This window comes from Anser anser (assembly GCF_964211835.1).
Source record: "Anser anser genome assembly, chromosome: 3".
In the NCBI taxonomy this organism is placed as follows: Eukaryota; Metazoa; Chordata; class Aves; order Anseriformes; family Anatidae; genus Anser; species Anser anser.
The window spans coordinates 113773314-113790935 of record NC_139722.1 but is presented as its reverse complement, the minus strand read 5'-3'; the positions used below and the strand labels follow the sequence as shown (position 1 = coordinate 113790935).

General features: G+C 58.4%; 1 protein-coding gene across 2 annotated transcripts; it reads left to right on the top strand.

The window, feature by feature from the left end:
- Positions 1-11660: 11660 nt before the first annotated feature.
- FOXA2 (forkhead box A2) lies at positions 11661-16867 on the top strand. Of its 2 annotated transcripts, none has more exons than XM_083829654.1 (3): positions 11661-12883; positions 14323-14392; positions 14941-16867. In XM_083829654.1, exons 1-3 carry the CDS (start codon positions 12801-12803, stop codon positions 16201-16203), a joined length of 1416 nt encoding a protein of 471 aa, XP_083685780.1. In that variant the 5' UTR covers positions 11661-12800; the 3' UTR covers positions 16204-16867. The 2 variants fall into 2 exon arrangements, with proteins under 2 accessions (XP_083685780.1, XP_083685781.1); XM_083829655.1 differs by lacking the exon at positions 11661-12883 and adding an exon at positions 12901-13628.
- Positions 16868-17622: the final 755 nt, after the last annotated feature.

The window sequence follows — 17622 nt, the reverse complement described above, 5'->3', positions numbered from 1 at the left end:
CCGGTGCTGCTCCCTTTTTCCCGTTGCTTCTCGGCATCCCCATGCCCAGCAGGGATGCCGGGACCTGCCTTCTCCTCCATTTTATAGTCATTACGTTCAGCCCAGCCTGGAAACTTCATTTTTGGGGAAGGGCATTTCAAAATTCCGTCTTTTTTCACACATCAATCACTTGTCCTCTGGGCCCCTGCCTTTTTCTAAAGCAGCCAGGTTGTTTGCTAGCTGCCTGCAGGAATAACCAAGCTGCAGTAACAGCACAGCACATCCACAGGCAGCTCCTGAGTGTTGCAGGAGCTGCCCTGCCACCGCAGCTGCCTTGCTCAGGACACAAATCCTCTCCCATTTCCCCTCCTGCTGGAGAAAAACACTCAGATCCTAAAAGAAAACACAGGATTTTACTGTGTTAGGTTGGGGAATTCAAGGGAGCTTGAATTTGCCCAAATCCTGTAAAATTTTAGTGGGATTTGGATAATAAACCTCTTGAAAATCCTAGCAAAAGGGATTTCCACAACAGCAGTGGCTTTTCTTCTGCCCCCTCTCTTTTATCCAGTGGGTGAACAAATAAAAACAACCAAGCAAGTAAGGGGGAGGATGATGCAAGGGGCAGGAGGCTGGTATCTAAGCTATGTTATTACAGAGAAAATGACCTGGCACTGAAAGAATTAAAATAATGTCATTCCTGTTTGCTCTGGCTCATTTTTAATACGCCAGTCACCTTGACATTTCTAAAAGAATTTTTCAAGTATGTAAGTTCAAAAATTATGCAACTTGACAAAAGGAAGGGGGATGTGTCAGGCTGGAGGAATAAATTCGGAGGCAGTGGCAGTACATGACCGGGGGGAGCTGGGCTGGATGGGGCCAGCTCCTGCACCCGGGACAGGGGATGTCCTGGGGATGTTCCGTGTGCTGGTGGTGGGCAAAGTGGGTCTGTTTGCCACTGTCACCTCCTTGGGTGACACCACCATGGATGCAATCCTAGCCTGGCTTTTCTAAGATTCTTTGGACATTAATTGCTGTTGCAATTCAAAAATGCTGCGAGAAGCAAAGCGGAGCAGCTGGTAGCTTCACTCCAGCATCCCTGCTGCCTTCAGCCTCTCTTCCTCGGGTGCCTGAACTGGGACAGGCATTTTTGAGGGGCCTGATCTCCAACCCCACGGTCCAAGATGAAGCTGTGCGATTGCTCACGCACCAGCTATGGAAGAGATCATTTGCCTGTGTAATTGTATGCTTTGCTGTTAAGCGTATTGATTCTGAAAAGTTAATCAGACAATTTGGAGGTGCTATATCTAAAAACATAAAATCCCATTAAACTGATTAAATTAAAACTGAATCCATCTTAAATAACCACATGCAACTTAAAATTGTTGAAATAGCATATTGTATTCAAATAAAATTATTTCAGTCAAACACGGAACCCGTGGCCGTGGATACCTGCTGCCTCTCAGATCGCGCCCATGCTGGAGCCGACGGCAGCATCCTTATCGCGGCGCCTCGGCAGCATTTTGGGACCATGATGATGAGGAAGGACTGTCTGTGATAAACCCCTGGGCGGTGACGCTAGGGTGTGACTGATGGGCAGTTGGGACCTCTCATTGCAGCTTGGAGAAAATGCAGTGCTTGACAGCGGTCTGTCCCCAGAGACACCAGGTCGAGTGACCGAGTGACCGCATCTGAGCCAGGGTACACTTTACAGCACATCATGCTTAATGCTGAGACCCATCTGCTTGGGGACAGCTGCTTAGAAGTGATGTTTTTTGAAGTAACTGCTCATCCTGGGTGCCTAACTCAACGTGGTGTTTGATGCCAGTTTGGAAGTGAAAAGGCCTTTGGAGAGGCTGTAAGGTGCATTTCACATGCCTGCATTTCACATGCAGCAGCTGGGCATGGTGTGAGCAGCAGTGCAAGTGTGAGCAGGCGCTGATTTCTGCAGCCCCCTGGCTCTGCCCACTGTCCCCGCTGTCTCCATTGTCCCCACTGTCCCCACATCCCTGGGGTCAGCCCCACACCAGCTTTTTGACGTGAGCTGTTTCAGGTGGGCACCAGGCTTTGGGGAGCTGGCTCTGTCGCAACACCAGCGCTGAGGAGTATCAGGCAGACACGGCTGTCGTAGCTGATTTCAGCTGTCTGAGGGACAAGAAAAGGTTTTTTATCTGCCAGGAGCCGGGTTCAGGATTGTTCCTGATTGCATCACTCAGCTAAAGCAGTGCGGAGAGCTGGGTGCCTTATATTGCCTCCGCGATGTTATCATCTGGCACCAGCAAAGCAGGACTTGTGACTCGGAGATAAGTGGAGGATTGCTCAGTTAGTTTGCTTCCAAATTTGTTTATTTTCCCCTTTCTGAGACTACCATCTCTCCTTCTTGATAAGTTCAGATTGCGAGCCAACCTCTATTTATTTTTAAAGACAGCACTCCTTTTCACCTTTGCAGCGGAGCAACTGTAACAATAATCACATCCCTGTGAGGGAAAATGCCCACGGGAACGCCTTGCATGTGCTCAGCCCTGGGATGCCGGCACAGAGGAGGGCAGGGGATGAGCTGCTGCTCGAGGCCAGCAATGGGTGCATCCCATGGCAGGGCCTTGTTCAGCTCCATAGAATAACCACATAGTGCCCTCCGGCAGGATTTCACCCCAGGTGGGTTTAGTGGGAGTTTTAAGGCAAGTTCTGTACAACCCCACTGATTCCTGCCTGACTGCGCTGACTCGGGACTGGGAGGATTGAGAGCACTGGGCCAGAAGGACTAAGGACACTCTGTGTGGACAGATGCTCAGAACCCAACCAGCCTTTCTGAAGCCAGGGTGCTAAATGCAAGATGCTTTTCTGTCAACAGGGGCTCAAAGGCAAAGCCTGGTCCATAGTGGCTGTAAAATTCGGTGGTTACAAGCCTCATTTCCTGGTGTGGGAGGCACACACCCCAATGCCTGTTGGGGCACACATCCATTGGTTCCCCGGGACCCTCCCGCAGCCCAGGGCAGCAGGTCCGTCCCTGTGCTGAGGGCTCCCCGAGCACCCAGATCCATCTGCCCTGTGGTTTGCTGTGAAGGCAATTCCTGCAGACTGACCGCCGTCTCTGCCAGCCTGCAGGACTGGCTTCCCAAACGTGCCAGGCTCAGGGGGCTGGCACCAGAGCACAGAGGTCACTGCTGGTGGAAGTGAGGGGAAGCAAGCAAGCAGAGGAATCCGGGCCCGCTCTCTGGCACATGGCTTTCCTTATGCATGTGTCCACCAGAAGCTGGGACCAAAAGCACTGCCTTTCCCTAGGCTTTACCAAAGTAAACTGCACCAGTATGACCAGTCATACTGTCACCAGTATGACCTCTACAAAGACCGAAGGCCACTGCAGCTCGCTCAGGACCATGACGTGTCTGGGAGTCACGGGGGTTTGAGGGCACAGAGGGCTTTAATCCCAGTAGGGAGAGGAGAGGAGAAGGCAGCTGCAGTGCACAGAGAGGGCTGCGGGCTCATTCCTCTGCTCTCTGGGCCCCAGCTGATGCTTCTGCCTGCGCAGAAAGCATGCAGCTCCTGAACCTTCCCGGCAGCATCTGTTTGCCTTTGCTGGCCCCAAGGAGCGGGCAGGGAAGGTAGCAGCATGCTAAATTTCCAGCCCTGACCTCTGCGGCACTGACACACTGCTTTATCTCCTCCGCAGTGGTGGGGGTGCTTTTGGCAGCATCCCGAACAAAGGATGTGCCGGTGGCTGCCGTTTTTCACAGCGTCGTTCATGGCTGCAAGCTGCCACCGGAGAATAAATCCCGGCCCCCCACCACCGGCAGTGGGGAGGCTTCCTCCCAAGGCCACCAGGTGCTCTGAGCCCAAGTGGGAAAGCCTTCAGCGTGGGGAGAAGAGGGGAAGCATCCTTGTTGCAGCGGGTGCCGCTCACGGGAATAATGAATCGCCCATTGGCCGAGGGGTGCCATTAGCATGTGTATGCCGGGGGGCTCGGGGAGCAGCGGGGTGCGCGGGTGCTTCCTGAATACACATCCGTGCCTCCTCGCCCGCCCAGGTGCTGTTTGTCCACCCGAGATGCTGGCGCGGGAGGAAGAGGAGGCAGCTGCGGCCGGGGGCAGGAAGCGTCCTCCTCCCGCTGCCACCCCGGGGGCCCTGCATCACAAGGCCCGGGGCATTTCCTCGGCGGGCAGGCTGTGTTTGCCGGGGCCCCCGGGGAGCTGATGAGGTGCTAATGTGAGGGCTGCCAGCAGCTTTTCAGCCTGGAAGCCACCGGCAAACACGGATGGGAGGCAGCGAGGGGCTTACGCCCACTGCTGCTCTACTCCTGGGTCCTGCTGCTTACTTGCAACCAGCGCAGATCGCAGCGGCGCTAGCAAAGCTGCCTCCAGCTGGTGGGGGGCAGAGCGGGGGGAGAAGGCAGAGTTTTGTGGGAAAGTCTCAAAAAGCCTAGTGGTGAGGGGCTGCCAGAGTACCGGATGGCAGCGAGGGGCTCGGGACGGACAGCGATGCTCCCAACAGGGCTGGGTGCTCCTTGAGGGGAAATGGGAAGTGGGGGGCAAGGGCTCGCTCCCTTCCCCCCCCCCCGTATGGGCACCCCAGCAGGAGAGATGCCAGGTGCAAGGGCCAGGGAAAAACTCAGCCTCTCTCTTTGCTTTTTGCCTGTTTCAGTTTTTTGGTCTTTTCCCAGGTTGTTGTCGCTTGCTCGTCACTGCGCCGCCTGACCTTTCTTCCCTGATTAAAGAGCCGCTCTCTGGGGCATCTTTGGGTATTAAAATAAACGCGTGACGCTGGGAGACACGTTCCTACTGCTTCACCATATGCAAACGTACACAAAATATGAAGCTGGATATAAAAACCGTAACCCATGTACTTCATTTAGTAAGTGCTGATGGACACAGATGTCCACCCAGCACGCCTGTAGATCCGTATCTGCAGGGAGATAAGGGCGAGCAGTGCTGCTGCTTACAGAGCCGGGGCTGATGAGGTGCGAGGTGGTCCTGCCTCCCTGACGGAGTGGATGGAGCCGTGACAGGTCTATGGGGAGCTCCGACTGAATCACGGGGGTGATGTCCTGGCGGGACAAGGACTGGTGGCCCCAGCTGCCTGCCCACCCTGGTGAATGGCTCTCCATGCCCAGCGAGAGCAGGGAAGGCAGCAGCCATGCCATGCACAGCCCCTGAGCAAAGCTGACCCCAATGAGAGGGGCGATGTGGTAACCTGCACTCAGGCCTGCAGCCTTGGGTCCGCAGCAAGTATCAGAGGGAAATATCGCCAAATCCCCCAGAGGTCATCTTTTTTCCTGAGAGCCCTTTTTCCAGCCTAATGACTCATTTGATTATTCATGGGAAGGAAAAAAAAGGGTGTGTGTGTAAAAAACTGTCTTCAATCACCTCTCTCTCAGGTGGGAAAGTTGCAGGTTGTTTGGTTGCGTTTTGGCGAAAATATCCAGACCCTACCTGGCAGCTCTGCATGGTGCCCTCTGCAGAGGCTCTGAGATCTGTTCCAGGTGGGCTGCTCAGGGGGGGTCCCGGGGGTGCTCAGGCACAGCCTTGGGGACCTGGCCCCCAGATGCCATTTGTTGGGAGCAACCCTGGCATTATGGGTCCCACAAGGATCGAGGTGGCATTGCAGCTCTCTGGGGGCCTGTCCAGCCCTGCCACATGCTGCCACATCCCCTGGCAGGGGACATGGGGTGTCCCGGGGCTGGGACAGCACCGCCGCCACCACCCCACCGCGCCTCTCCCCACCGCGCGCGACAGATGGAAATAGCAGCAGTTCTGTTGATTTACAGCCACGGCCCTGACTTTAATGGGTTGTTTTTGCTCCCCAACAGCTACGGATTGGGTCTTCTTTTTTTAACAAGCCTCTCTGTTTCCCTGCGCACAGCCCGCTCATGCCTTGAAACAAGGGCATGCAGGGAGGCGACGCTTTGCCCTGCCTGCTGCCGGCACGTGCCAGCTGCCCTTGTCTCACCATAGAGAAAACAAACCCAAATCCTGGGAGCATAAAAGGGCTTTGTTGGCATCTCTGCTCAGCACTGCACACCCTGGGGACCTCAAAGCGGGTGTCCCCACCGCGGCCACGCTGCCTCCCCAGGCAGCCCACGCAGGAATGCTCGCTGCCGCCGCAGCCTGCGGGTAGGAAATAGTTTCCAGGCAAAAAGGCCTCCCAGTGTATTCCACACTGACGGCTTCCAGCAGCCCTCTGTAGCTGTCTTGTTCTGCCGCCGCCGGGACACCTACCCGGAGGAAGAGCGGAGACGAAGGTGGGAGAGCTTTAAAAAGCTCTGGTTAATTTTGTTCCAGACCGGAGCAGCCCCACGCCTGGCTGGAGGGCTTCAGGGGCTGCAAAGCGCTCGGAGGATGCTTGGGCTAGAGCCTGCGGCCAGGCTGGCTTTTTCAGGCAGAGCCTGTATAATGCAGGGGAGTAAACCCCGTGCAAAAAAGTGGGAAAATACCAGGGGCTCGGGAGACACCCGGCCCCTCCACAGGCTGGGCTACAAATGTAGGTCAAAGCCCTCTCCTCACTCAAATCCGGTGACGACGAGGGTGTTGCAGGTTGGGCTGAAATATGTACCTCCAGCTCTTTACTCTGGCACTGAAACAAAACCTACTCAGAAAACTGTGAAAAATAAACCCAGCTTGTGAATGCAGCTGATTGGAAGTTTTTCCAGCAGAAAGTGCCGTCCTACCCGTGTAAAATCACTCCTCGGGCATGTGTTGATCTGGGCAATCTTTCCTCTGAGAGAAAAAAAAAAAAAATCATAGCGAGGGGGGAGAAGTGTTTGGAGAAAGCCAGAGCCGCCTTCTCCAGCCCGCCGGAGGGGAGCTTTTCCATCGGCTGGAGCCGGGCTTTATTTAGCAGCCTGTCACCTCGTACGTGCTGCTGTCGCGGGGGACGAGAAGAGTGCACTGGTCCCAGGTGGGGATGCTGCTGGTTTGCTCCCCCCAGACACCCAGGGATGCCGATGGTGCTGGAGGGAAAGGCGGCGTTATTTTTAGGGGGAGAGGTCCCCAGGGGAGGGCGGGCGCTTCCAGGCAGAGCACCGCCCCGAGCAGGTGCCCAGCGCTGCTCTCCAGCTCTGCTTTCTCTCTTTTTGAGGAGAGAAAAAAAAAAAAAAAAGGATTACTGAATCAGATAAAGATTTGTTTGGCCAAAGTTAAGCCAATCTTACAGCCAGAGCTCTTCCAGCTTCCAACAGGGCAGGCTGGGATGAAGTTTTCCACCTGGCAGTGCCAGGGGCGGGATCCATGGGGCATGGGGCAGCAGCTGCAGGGATGCCTGTGACCGGTCCCCCTGTCACTCCCTGTCCCATGCAGGGTGCCCTCTGAGACCACGAAGTCCCTGTAACCCCACTGTGCTGGCTGAGGGCTCTCACAGCGCTGGTGCCACATCGGGCAGGGTCCGACCCGCGCTGGCACGAGCCCCTCGCGCCAGGACAAGCTTTGTGCCACGCTCGCTAATTAAACAGAAATGCGCTTGTGTGCCCGTGCCTGACCCAAGCCAGATTTATGGGGTGATCCTGCAGGGCACAGGGCTGCTATTAGTGGTCACGAAACCGCAGGCTCGCAGACAGGCTTCCAGCCCCAGGCAGCTTGTGTTTTTCGGAGCAGAAATCTCCGCTCTGGCTGTTTTGCCAGTGGCCCTGCCAGGGACACCTCGTTCCTGCGAGCTGCCGGCTCTTGTTCCCATGGGGATGGGACTCTGGGAGCAGCCACCCCCCCGGGGGGTCCCCCAGCACCAGGGGGGACAGGGAAGTGAAGTGCCAGGGGGGGCAGCCGGGCTTTGGGCAATGTGTGTTGCCTCACTCCCTGTGTTCTGCGGAGCCATCGCGCTCAGCGAGCAGTTCGCCCTGCTATTTATACCCTCAGTCTTTCGGTATAAATGAAGCTATTTTAAAGGTCTTGGCCAGGTATAACTGGTTTAAACAAGGCTGGTAATGACTCAGAGGGCTATAAATGTCCATCAGAGTCCTCCGCAAAGCTCTCAGCCTGCTGAGGGGTTTGATCACCTCAGCAAACAGACTCTCGTCACAATAAGAAATCCCATCGGGATCAGGCAGCGTGGGCGCCCGAGCATCCGGCATCGCCTGTCCTGGCACTGCCCGTCTCTGGTGCCACCAGCAGGGACATCTGGAGCCAGGCGAGGGGACCTGGCTCAGGTCTGGAGATGGCTGCACCATGGTGCAGCTTTGGAACAGCGCATCTCCACTGCAATGCGCTTTGCTCCCCATCTATTACCTGGCCCCACAGGTGGGCACCCACAGCTGTAATTCATTGCGCCGTTCCTTGAAATATCTGGGGCTTGGTTGAAAGTGCAGATACATCTGTGCCTCTGCAGGAGCTTGTGCTTCTGAGGCTCTGTGGGGACATGGGCCTGGCTGTCCCATTTCCCACCCTGGTCCTGCTGGGAAGCATCCTCCTGCTCTACCACTGCCTCTGGGCTCGTGGTGCAGTGCTGCTAGGGGGGAACAAACCAGCCCTGTCTGATGGATAGAGGTGACCCCCAAGGCTGTAGGGACATGGCTGGGGCTGCTTTGCCCCCACTGAGTGATGGAAGCTGCTGTCTTCTCTTCCTGTGCCTCCAGACACCTCCGGGCTGGCTGGCCTCCAGCAGAAAGGGGTTTTGTTGGAAAATAACAGGGAGGTTTTGAAGCAGGGGCTTTTGGGAGGAGTATCCACATGCAATTTGTCTGTTTGTTTTCTTATTGTAAAACCAAAGACATTTCAGTTTTCAGAAACTGATAATTAAACATAAAAAAATATTTCCCTTACCAGAAGCCACGGCTTGAACGCTTTGGTCAGCCAGGTAAAACCTCGCCTAGGCTGCCTGCGCTGGCTGGGGCTGACCTCATGAAACCAGCCCTGGCGGGGTTTTCCCATGGGTAAGGACACCCTTTTTCTCTTCATTTCTGCCCAGGTCCGCAGAGCGTGAAGATCGGCATCATCGGGCTTCCTCCCCAGCACCCTCTTCTTCCTCTGCTCTCTGAAACGAGGGCTGCTGGCACCCTGGCTGTCCCTGGGAGGCCCCAGGCACTGGGCTGAATGTGTTAACTTTGGCTTTTTACCACCACCCCTTTCCCCCCGCCATCACTCCAGATGCCTGCGCATCTTGTTTACCCAGCAAAATGTGCCGGTGGAGAAAATCAACGGGGGCACTGTCACGTGGGCCATGGTAAACAGCCAGCAGATGCATTATGTTGATTTTGTTCCGGAGCCCTTCCAGAAGGCACCATCCTGCTGATGGGCTGCGCGTGGGCACCACATCCCCCTGCCAGTCCTGCCCAAGCAGCATCCTTGGGTGCCATTCGGCACCAAGCACCCCAGTGACGCCAGCGAACCATCCTGCCCTCCTGCGCCCCGTCCCCCAGGGACCCAGGTGGCTTTGTTTCCTTCAGGTGCACTCTTTGGGCATTTCCAGTGTTTTATTTTACCTTGCGGTGCTGGCTGCTGATTGTAGCAACTCAGTACCTTCCATGGCACGTTGAATAATTACGGAGTGGGGAGAAACATTGAAATAGCACCTGGGCTACTAAGCACGGCAAAAATAGCCACGCCAGCCATGTGCAGAGTGGCCGCTGCAGGTACGTGTGCAGATGAGGCACGGCACAGCTGCACTAAAAGGGGAGGCTTCCTGTAAATGGCTTTTTGTTTGGATCCCAGGGAAAAAGAGTGCAGGAGTCTGTGCATGTGAAGCACCCCTCAAAGGCTGCAGGTGGGCTTGGCTTGGCTGATTTTAATTCTGATGGTGCCCTGCTGGGAGCACAGAGACCCTCCCACAGGAGCTGCATGGAAAAGCTCTTCCCAAAGTTTTTTCCCTCTGCTTTCAGGGCCGTGTCAGGACCATGGGGAATTTGGGAGAAGGCACATGGCCAGCACTCTGTGGTGCCTGTACAGCCTGGCGTCAGGGGATGTCTTTCCAGGATCACAGACTTTGGGTGTCTATCCTTGGGCTCTTGATAAGGTATTACAATCACTAAATTTTTGCATACTCCTGACTCGTCCTTTGTTGGACTTGTTAAAGCCTTGGAAAATATTTTCATGAATTAAGAAGCCCCATTAAATCTTGAATCTAATTAGGAGAGACTTGGCGGTGGAGTTCTTCAAATAGTTAAGTCAATATTGCACAGTGTAATTGTAGTAATTCCCCGGCGGTGCTGCAGCTGACGGCCTGTGTTATTGTGTAGGTAACTCCGCGGAGAGGGGAAAATCTCCCCCACCGCAGAATGTCACTTATTTAAATGGTTCCCATCTGAGTCCTTGAGTGATCAAAGAATATTGGTTCCTGGCAGGCCCAGCAGAAATTACAGCGCATCCCAGGGACCCTGCAAGCATCCCCAGCAGCGGCATCCCGACACGCGGCACTGAAACAATGCTGACCTTGTGAGTGGGCTGCCTGCGCTCTGCCTGCTTTCCAGCCTTGCCGCAGCAGTGCCCAGAGGGCTTTGGCAGGGGGGCTCAGCCTCTCCCTAACGTGTTTCCCCCCTGCGGAAACGTGGATGACAACAAGGAGAAGTTGTCTGGTCTGCCTGGTGGGGTAAGAGCTGCCCGGGGTGCTCCCAGCCCAGCGGAGCCCCCTTGGCCTTAAAAAGGGCAACTCCCAGGGATCCCATTGGGAAAAATTGGGAATAAACCAGCGAGGGTGGGAGCTACAGACCCCACTCCTCGGCCGCAGCTCTCCTGTCCCCTTCCCTCCGACCCACTGCCTCCCGCAGCTCCCTTGCACACCTCAGCGCATCCACCCGCCTCGTCACGGGAAGGCCTCGTTAAATCCTGGTGATAATTGTGGCCGCCTGCTCAGCTTTTGTCTCCGCCGTGATCTGCCGAATGCTCTTCTTCTTCTTCTTGTTATTAAAATGCCTCTCTTCTGTAGGGCAGCGACAGTTTCTGTCTCGCAGGAGAGCCAGTTCCTCAATTAACGAGAAAAAAAGCCACCGCATTTATTGTGAAACAGCGGTGCAATTGGGAGAGTTCATTATATTGGATTAATTATGATAATTATCAGTAGAAGGGAGATAATTACCCTGTTTGTTGTCAAGAATAAGGTAAGGGGGTTTATTTTTTTTATTTTTTATTTTTATTATTTTCCGTCACACAGATCAGACTGGCAATGCGGTGCTGCCGGCAAAATGCCTTCACCCAGCGCCTGTGTGGCTGTGCCAGGAGAAGAAGCGGGGACGTGCTCAGCGCCACTGGCCTCGCCGCGACCAGCGCGTGATGGAGGTGGCTGAGACTGCGGCAGCTGCTGGCCAGGCTTGGCTCTGGCCGCTGGCCTCCTGCCTCCAGAAAGGGAGCAATGGCTCCTCCAGCCATGGCTTCTAATGCAAATAAAAATGTAATTTAAAAATTAAATTTAAAATAAATATTACTCAAATATTAAAGAGAAGAAGTCATTTTTTAAATGGTCGATATGTTTCTCGGGAACCCAAGCAGACATGTTTAAATAAGACACTGCTGAATTTTTTCAATTTTTATCATCTTAGGTATTTTTAAAAATGTCTCTTATAAGGGAATAATATATACCTTACTGCCTCTTTTCCTACTCTGTTAAGAGAGATTAATTTTAATGGGCAGCCCCAGGGCAGTGGCATGGGAGGCTGCCCTTGTGAAAGGAGGGAAAGGGAGACGGAGGCTGCAGGGCCCCGCGGGGCCACTGCTGGTGTCAGCCTCCCCCTGCTGCCTTGGGGCTGTCCCACACGGCCCCGATGGCCGTGGAAGGTCCATCTCGCGGGTGACCAGAGGTAGAAACCCTCCTCCTCCGTGGCAGCAGCATTCCAAGTCCTGCCGACCAGAAGGGGAAGCTGCCCCTTGTAACGAGCAGCAGCGAGAGCCCTGGCTGTGCATCCTGCCACCCTCGGTGCCGAGGTGCCAGACTCGCTCGCAGAGTGCTAACATCTGTGCTGCTGTGTGGGGTTGAGGCCCAGTGGGGGCTGCATTTGTTGGCACGGGGACACCCTCCTTACAGCCGCGCTCCTCCTCCCATGGCGTTCACTGCGGAAAACACATCCATGCGTCCTGTGCTTGGTGGCCAGGAGGAAAAAGTGGTGCCAAGGTTGAGCACAGAATGCCCCTACCACCCCAAGTTAGCGGCGAGGGAAGAGCTCAGCACACAGGGTCTCAGGAGCAATGCAGTCGGCCGTGGCCAGTACCCACTTGGCCAAATTTCCTGATTTCTCCTGTGACCCCAGAGGAACAAAAAGCTCTGTGGCATCATCTGGGCGTTTCAAACAAGACCCAGGAGATACACAGCTGCTTTTGGGCCCCGCTGGCCCCATGTCGAGGGGGCTGGGGCACAGCACGGAGCCGGCCCGCAGGCTGCAGGCAGGAAGATGCCACCCCGAGGTCGCGCCGGGACCCCAGGCCCCTCGCAGCCGCTGCCGTCGGGGGGACCCCCGGGGGCGGGCGGGGTGTCCCCCCACCCCCGGCCCTCCGGAATCGGGGACAGCAGGCGACAGGGGGCGCCCCGCCACCGCTTTTAGCCCGCGGGACAGCGGAACGGGCCCTTCCCGGCGGGGGGGGGCCAGCCGCTCGCCCCCCTTTTGGGGGCAAAGCCCCCTTTTCCTGGCGCGTCCCCGCATGTGCCCGCCCTGGGGGCAGCCCCATCGGGTCGCACCCTTCGTTTTCAGCCGCCCCCCAGATCCCCGACCACGGGCAGGCGGCGGGAGGAGGCGGGCTGCCCCTATCGCCGCGGCTATCGCGGTAGGAAGGTGCCCTCCCGGGGCCGTTTTCGTTTGGAGCTGGCTCCGGAGGGTGCCGGGGCACAGGGAAAAGTTCCCCGGGCCCCTCTTTAGGCTCCCCCGGTGCCTGTTGGGTCTGTGTTAATGTTTAAAAACTAGCGCCGGCTTCCGCCGGTCGATGCTTGGTTTTAATCCAGGGAGCAAAACTAAACAAATAAATAAAGCGAAAGGTCGGCGCTGCCCGCTTTGCTTTGCAGGCAGGTAGGTACGGCTGGGGGACGTGAGAGCGAGCCCACTGCGGGCCCACATCCCCGGGGGCAGGAAGGAGGCGGCGGCAGCCCCCTGCCCTCGGGGCGGGCAGAGCCGCGCTCGGCGGGGCAGCCGCAGGATGCTGCCGGGGGAGGCAGCGCCCCACGGATGGGAGGCGTTTGGCCAGCAGACGGTGGAGGGGAGCGCTCCGCTTCCTCTGGCTGGGAGGGAGGGCAGGAGAGAAGGAGGGAGGGAGGGCAGGACGGAGGGAGGGAGCCGCTCCGCCGCTCCCCGACGGCCGCATTCAGGCAGCCTCCGCCGGCGGGAGCGAGCGCTCCCCGCAGCGCGGCGATGGCGGGGCCGAGGGGCTTCCGAGGGGCCTGATTCCACCCGTGCGTCCGGGGGTCCGTCCGTCCGTCCGGGCAGCGAGGCGCTTCGGCGCCGCCCCGACGGCGCCCACCGGGACCCCGCAACCGGCGCCGCGGGGAGGGCAGCGAGGTCCCCGGCCCCCCCGACGGCTCCGATCCCGCTCCGCCGCCCGCCGCGCCCCCTCGGCTGCCCTCGCTGTTTGTTTTAGTTACGAAATAGCTGCAGGAACTCGGGCAGAGCCGCGGGAGGGGCCGCGCGGCCGAGCCGGAGCCGGAGCCGGAGCCGAGCGGCGGCTCCCGGAGCCCGGACCGATGGGGCAGCGCCGGGGCGCGGCCGGGCGGGCGGCGGCCTGAGCCCGGGCTCCGCCGAACAGCCGCGGGGAGAGAAGGTGCGTGCGTCCGGGTGGCGGCTGCCCCCACCGGGGGGCCGGGGAATCCGCGCCCGTCGGGGGTGCGGGGCGTGGGTGGAGCGGCTCCCGTCGGGGGCGCGGGGCGGGGGGCGTCGGGTCCCCTGGGAAAGGGGGGGGACGGCTCCCGCAGGGCCCCCCCCGGGAAAGGGAGGCGGGGGGCGATGGGAGCGGTGCCGGGGTGCCGCCGGGGTGCGGAAGGTGCGCGGGGGGCCGCGGAGGAGCCGCTCCCGCCTAGGTGTGAGCTGATTATTCAAATGGGCAGCCGAGGACCTGGGGATTGGAGGCTCGCCCGGCCGCTCCGTGCTATATCACTCGAGCACCCACGTCACTGCAGCACTTGTCCTCCTCTTCCTCCTCCTCCTCTTCTTCCTCCCTCCTCCCTCCTCCTCCTCCTCCGGCTCCTCCGTCGCCTCCGGGCGACTCTTCGCCACGAAGCGCTGCGAAAACCCACCCGAGGAGCAGCCGCGAAAATACCCCCGGCCCCAGCGCCACTCCGTGCCCCCTCCCTTCCTCCCTCCCTTCTCTTCCTCCTCCTCCGGAGGCTCCGACGGAGGGAGCGCGGCGGAGGGGAGGGAGGGCTGGCGACTTTTTTTTTTTTTTTTTTTTTGGGTTGCTCTCTGTCGTCGTTTGTTGTGGCTGTTAAATTTTAAACTGCCATGCACTCCACTTCCAGTATGCTGGGAGCGGTGAAAATGGAAGGCCATGAGCACACGGACTGGAGCAACTACTACGGGGAGCCCGAGGTAAGGAGGGAGCCAGGGCTCCGCCACCCCCCGGCCCGGCCCGGCCGCCCCCCGCCACTGGGAGCACCCCAATTTTGTCACTAAATGTCGAGCGGGGGGGGGGGGGGGGGGGGGCAGCGGGGCCGGCCCCCCCCCCGGGGCCAAGCGGGGCGCGAGGCTGCCCGGGTGGCGTTTTGCGATTTTTCCTCCTCCCCCCCTCTACCCCCCCAGGTATTTTTCTCACTTTGTGCAAGGATGTCCCTTCCCCTCCCTCCAGCTCCCCAGCATGGACCCGGTGGGCTCGCTGTGGCCCCGTCTTTTTTAGTATCTGTATTTTTGATTTTCATTTCAACAGCCCCCTCTCACGCCCACCCTCCCAAGATTTAACCCTTTCCAGCCTGCTCCAGGGCTGCAGAGGCTCCCTGGCAGGCGGCGACTCGGGCTGGGGTGGGGGTGCCCCCGCACTGCTCCCCATTTGGGGGGCTGCCCTTGTCCCTGGTGGGGCTGTGCACCCGCCCCCTCCCGTCCCCCCCCCAAACCTCCCTCCTCTCTCTCGCTTGCCCCCACAGAGCTACTCCTCGGTGAGCAACATGAACGCGGGGCTGGGCATGAACAGCATGAACACGTACATGACCATGTCGGCCATGAGCACCACAGCCAACATGACGGCTGCCACCTCCATGAACATGTCCTATGCCAACACAGGCATGAGCCCCTCGCTCACCGGCATGTCCCCGGGCGCGGGGACCATGCCCGGCATGGGCTCGGCTGGCGTGGCAGGGATGGGCGCCCACCTGAGCCCCAGCATGAGTCCAATGGGGGGCCAAGCAGGCTCCATGAACGCCCTGGCCCCCTACACCAACATGAACTCCATGAGCCCCATCTACGGGCAGTCCAATCTCAACCGCTCGCGGGACCCCAAGACCTACCGGCGGAGCTACACACACGCCAAACCGCCCTACTCCTACATCTCCCTCATCACCATGGCCATCCAGCAATCACCCAACAAGATGCTGACGCTGAGCGAGATCTACCAGTGGATCATGGACCTCTTCCCCTTCTACCGCCAGAACCAGCAGCGCTGGCAGAACAGTATCCGCCACTCACTCTCCTTCAATGACTGCTTCCTCAAGGTGCCCCGCTCCCCAGACAAGCCGGGCAAAGGCTCCTTCTGGACTCTGCATCCCGACTCGGGCAACATGTTTGAGAACGGCTGCTACCTGCGCCGCCAGAAGCGCTTCAAGTGCGAGAAGCAGCTGGCCGCCAAGGACAGTGGCGGGGCGGGCGGCGGGGCAGGTGGCGGGGGCAAGAAGGGGCCCGGGCAGCCGCCGAGCCAGCCCCTGGGGGAAGGCAGCTCCTCAGGTGGCTCCGAGGGCTCAGCCGGCGCTGAGTCCCCGGCCAGTGCCTCACCGTGCCAGGACCACAAGCGCGCCCTGGCTGACCTGAAGGGCACGGCGGGGCTGAGTCCTGGGGAGCCGGCGGCATCGCCGGCACAACACCTCCTGGCCCCCCCGCACGCCGGCCTGCCCCACGACGCCCACCTCAAGCCTGAGCACCACTACGCCTTCAACCACCCCTTCTCCATCAACAACCTGATGTCCTCCTCTGAGCAGCAGCACCACCACCCGCACCACCACCACCACCACCACCACAAAATGGACCTCAAGGCCTATGAGCAGGTGATGCACTACTCAGGCTACGCCTCGCCCATGCCTGGCAGCCTGGCCATGGGGCCCGTAACGAACAAAAATGGCTTAGAGTCCTCCCCTTTAGCTGGAGAGACTTCTTACTACCAAGGTGTGTATTCCCGGCCCATCATGAACTCCTCCTAAAGGGCCGAGGGGAAAGCTCCCCTGGCGAGGGGGGAAAGACCCCACACCCCCGCGCAGTCCCCTAGCAGAGTGATGGACTCTGAACGCTGTCGAGCACGGTACATATACATATATCTATCTATCTATTTTTATTTTGTTTCATTGGCTCCAGATGTCTGCATCCATTCGGGAAACAGCAGGCATGTCTTGCAAGCACCTCGGCCCGTGCTGAGGGCAGGCGTGCTGGTCCTCCCCCCCCAGCCCAAAGCCACCCATGCCTGGGGGGCTGCGATTCCCGTGTTTTGCATTGTGGGGTGGTTTGTTTTGGTGGGGAGGGGGGGTTGTGGGTGCGGGGAGGGGAGAGGGGGTTTCTGTTGGGGCTTTTTTTTTTTTCGTTGTTGTCGTTGCAAGGAGGTATAAATATATCTATTTTTTTTGTGTGGAAGTGACGGAAAAAAAATACCAAACAGACAAACAACAAAACGAAACCCTCCTTCAGTGTGAAACCCATGCTAGTTTTGAATCCAAGGACCAAATGTCTTGTAACGTTGTAAAAAGGGGAAAAAAGGGAGGGAAAAAAAGAGAAAAAAATATGAAAAACATTAAAAAAAAGTCAGGATAGATCGTTGTAATTGAGACAAACGCTTGATGTTACCGGGAGAGTAAACTACTTGGATCTGATTAATTTATCGTTTCTGTATGCTTTATTTATGGCTTATAAATGTGTATTCTGGTAGCGACTAGCCAGATTTTCACAGAACTATATTAAAGTGTTATTGGCGGTTTTTTTCCCCTGCATCTCTGTTGCACCGGGACTCGCCCGTCTCCCCCAGGCGCCGCGGAGCCGCGGCCCGAAGGGGCACCCGCTGCCCCGGCCGAGCGGCCCCGACGGCGCGGCGTTGCCACCCGCTTCCTCTCTTCCCCGGCGACCTCGGAGGGGCACGGCCGACGCGGGGACAGCCCGGGGGGGCGAGGGGAAGAGCGGGGAAAGCAGCGGGGCACGGCACGGCACGGGACGGGACGGGACGGCACGGCACGGGATGGCACGGGACGGCACGGGACCCTAATGGCGGCCACCGGGGGCACCCGGCCGGCGCTCGGTGCGCCCTCGGGGGGCAAAACCGACAGCGGGGTGTGTGTGGAGGAAATGGCAAAGAAATGGTAACCGGGGGGACGGGGCGAGAAAGGAGTCGCAGGGGCGGAAAGCGGGAAAGCGGCGGAACGAGCGGAGCGCCGCCGGGGGGGTGGCTCGGCTTTGGGGAGCGCGGCCGTGGAGCGGGGAGCTCCCCCCGCTCCCCCCCAGCGCCCCCGGCTGCCCGGAGCCTGCCCGGACCCTCGGCCGGCGGCACCCGTCGGGGGCCGTTTTCCTTTATTTCCCCGCTCCCTGCCCGTTTTCCCAACCACTTGTTGTTTTTCCCACGCGTTTACGGTGCTCATAGA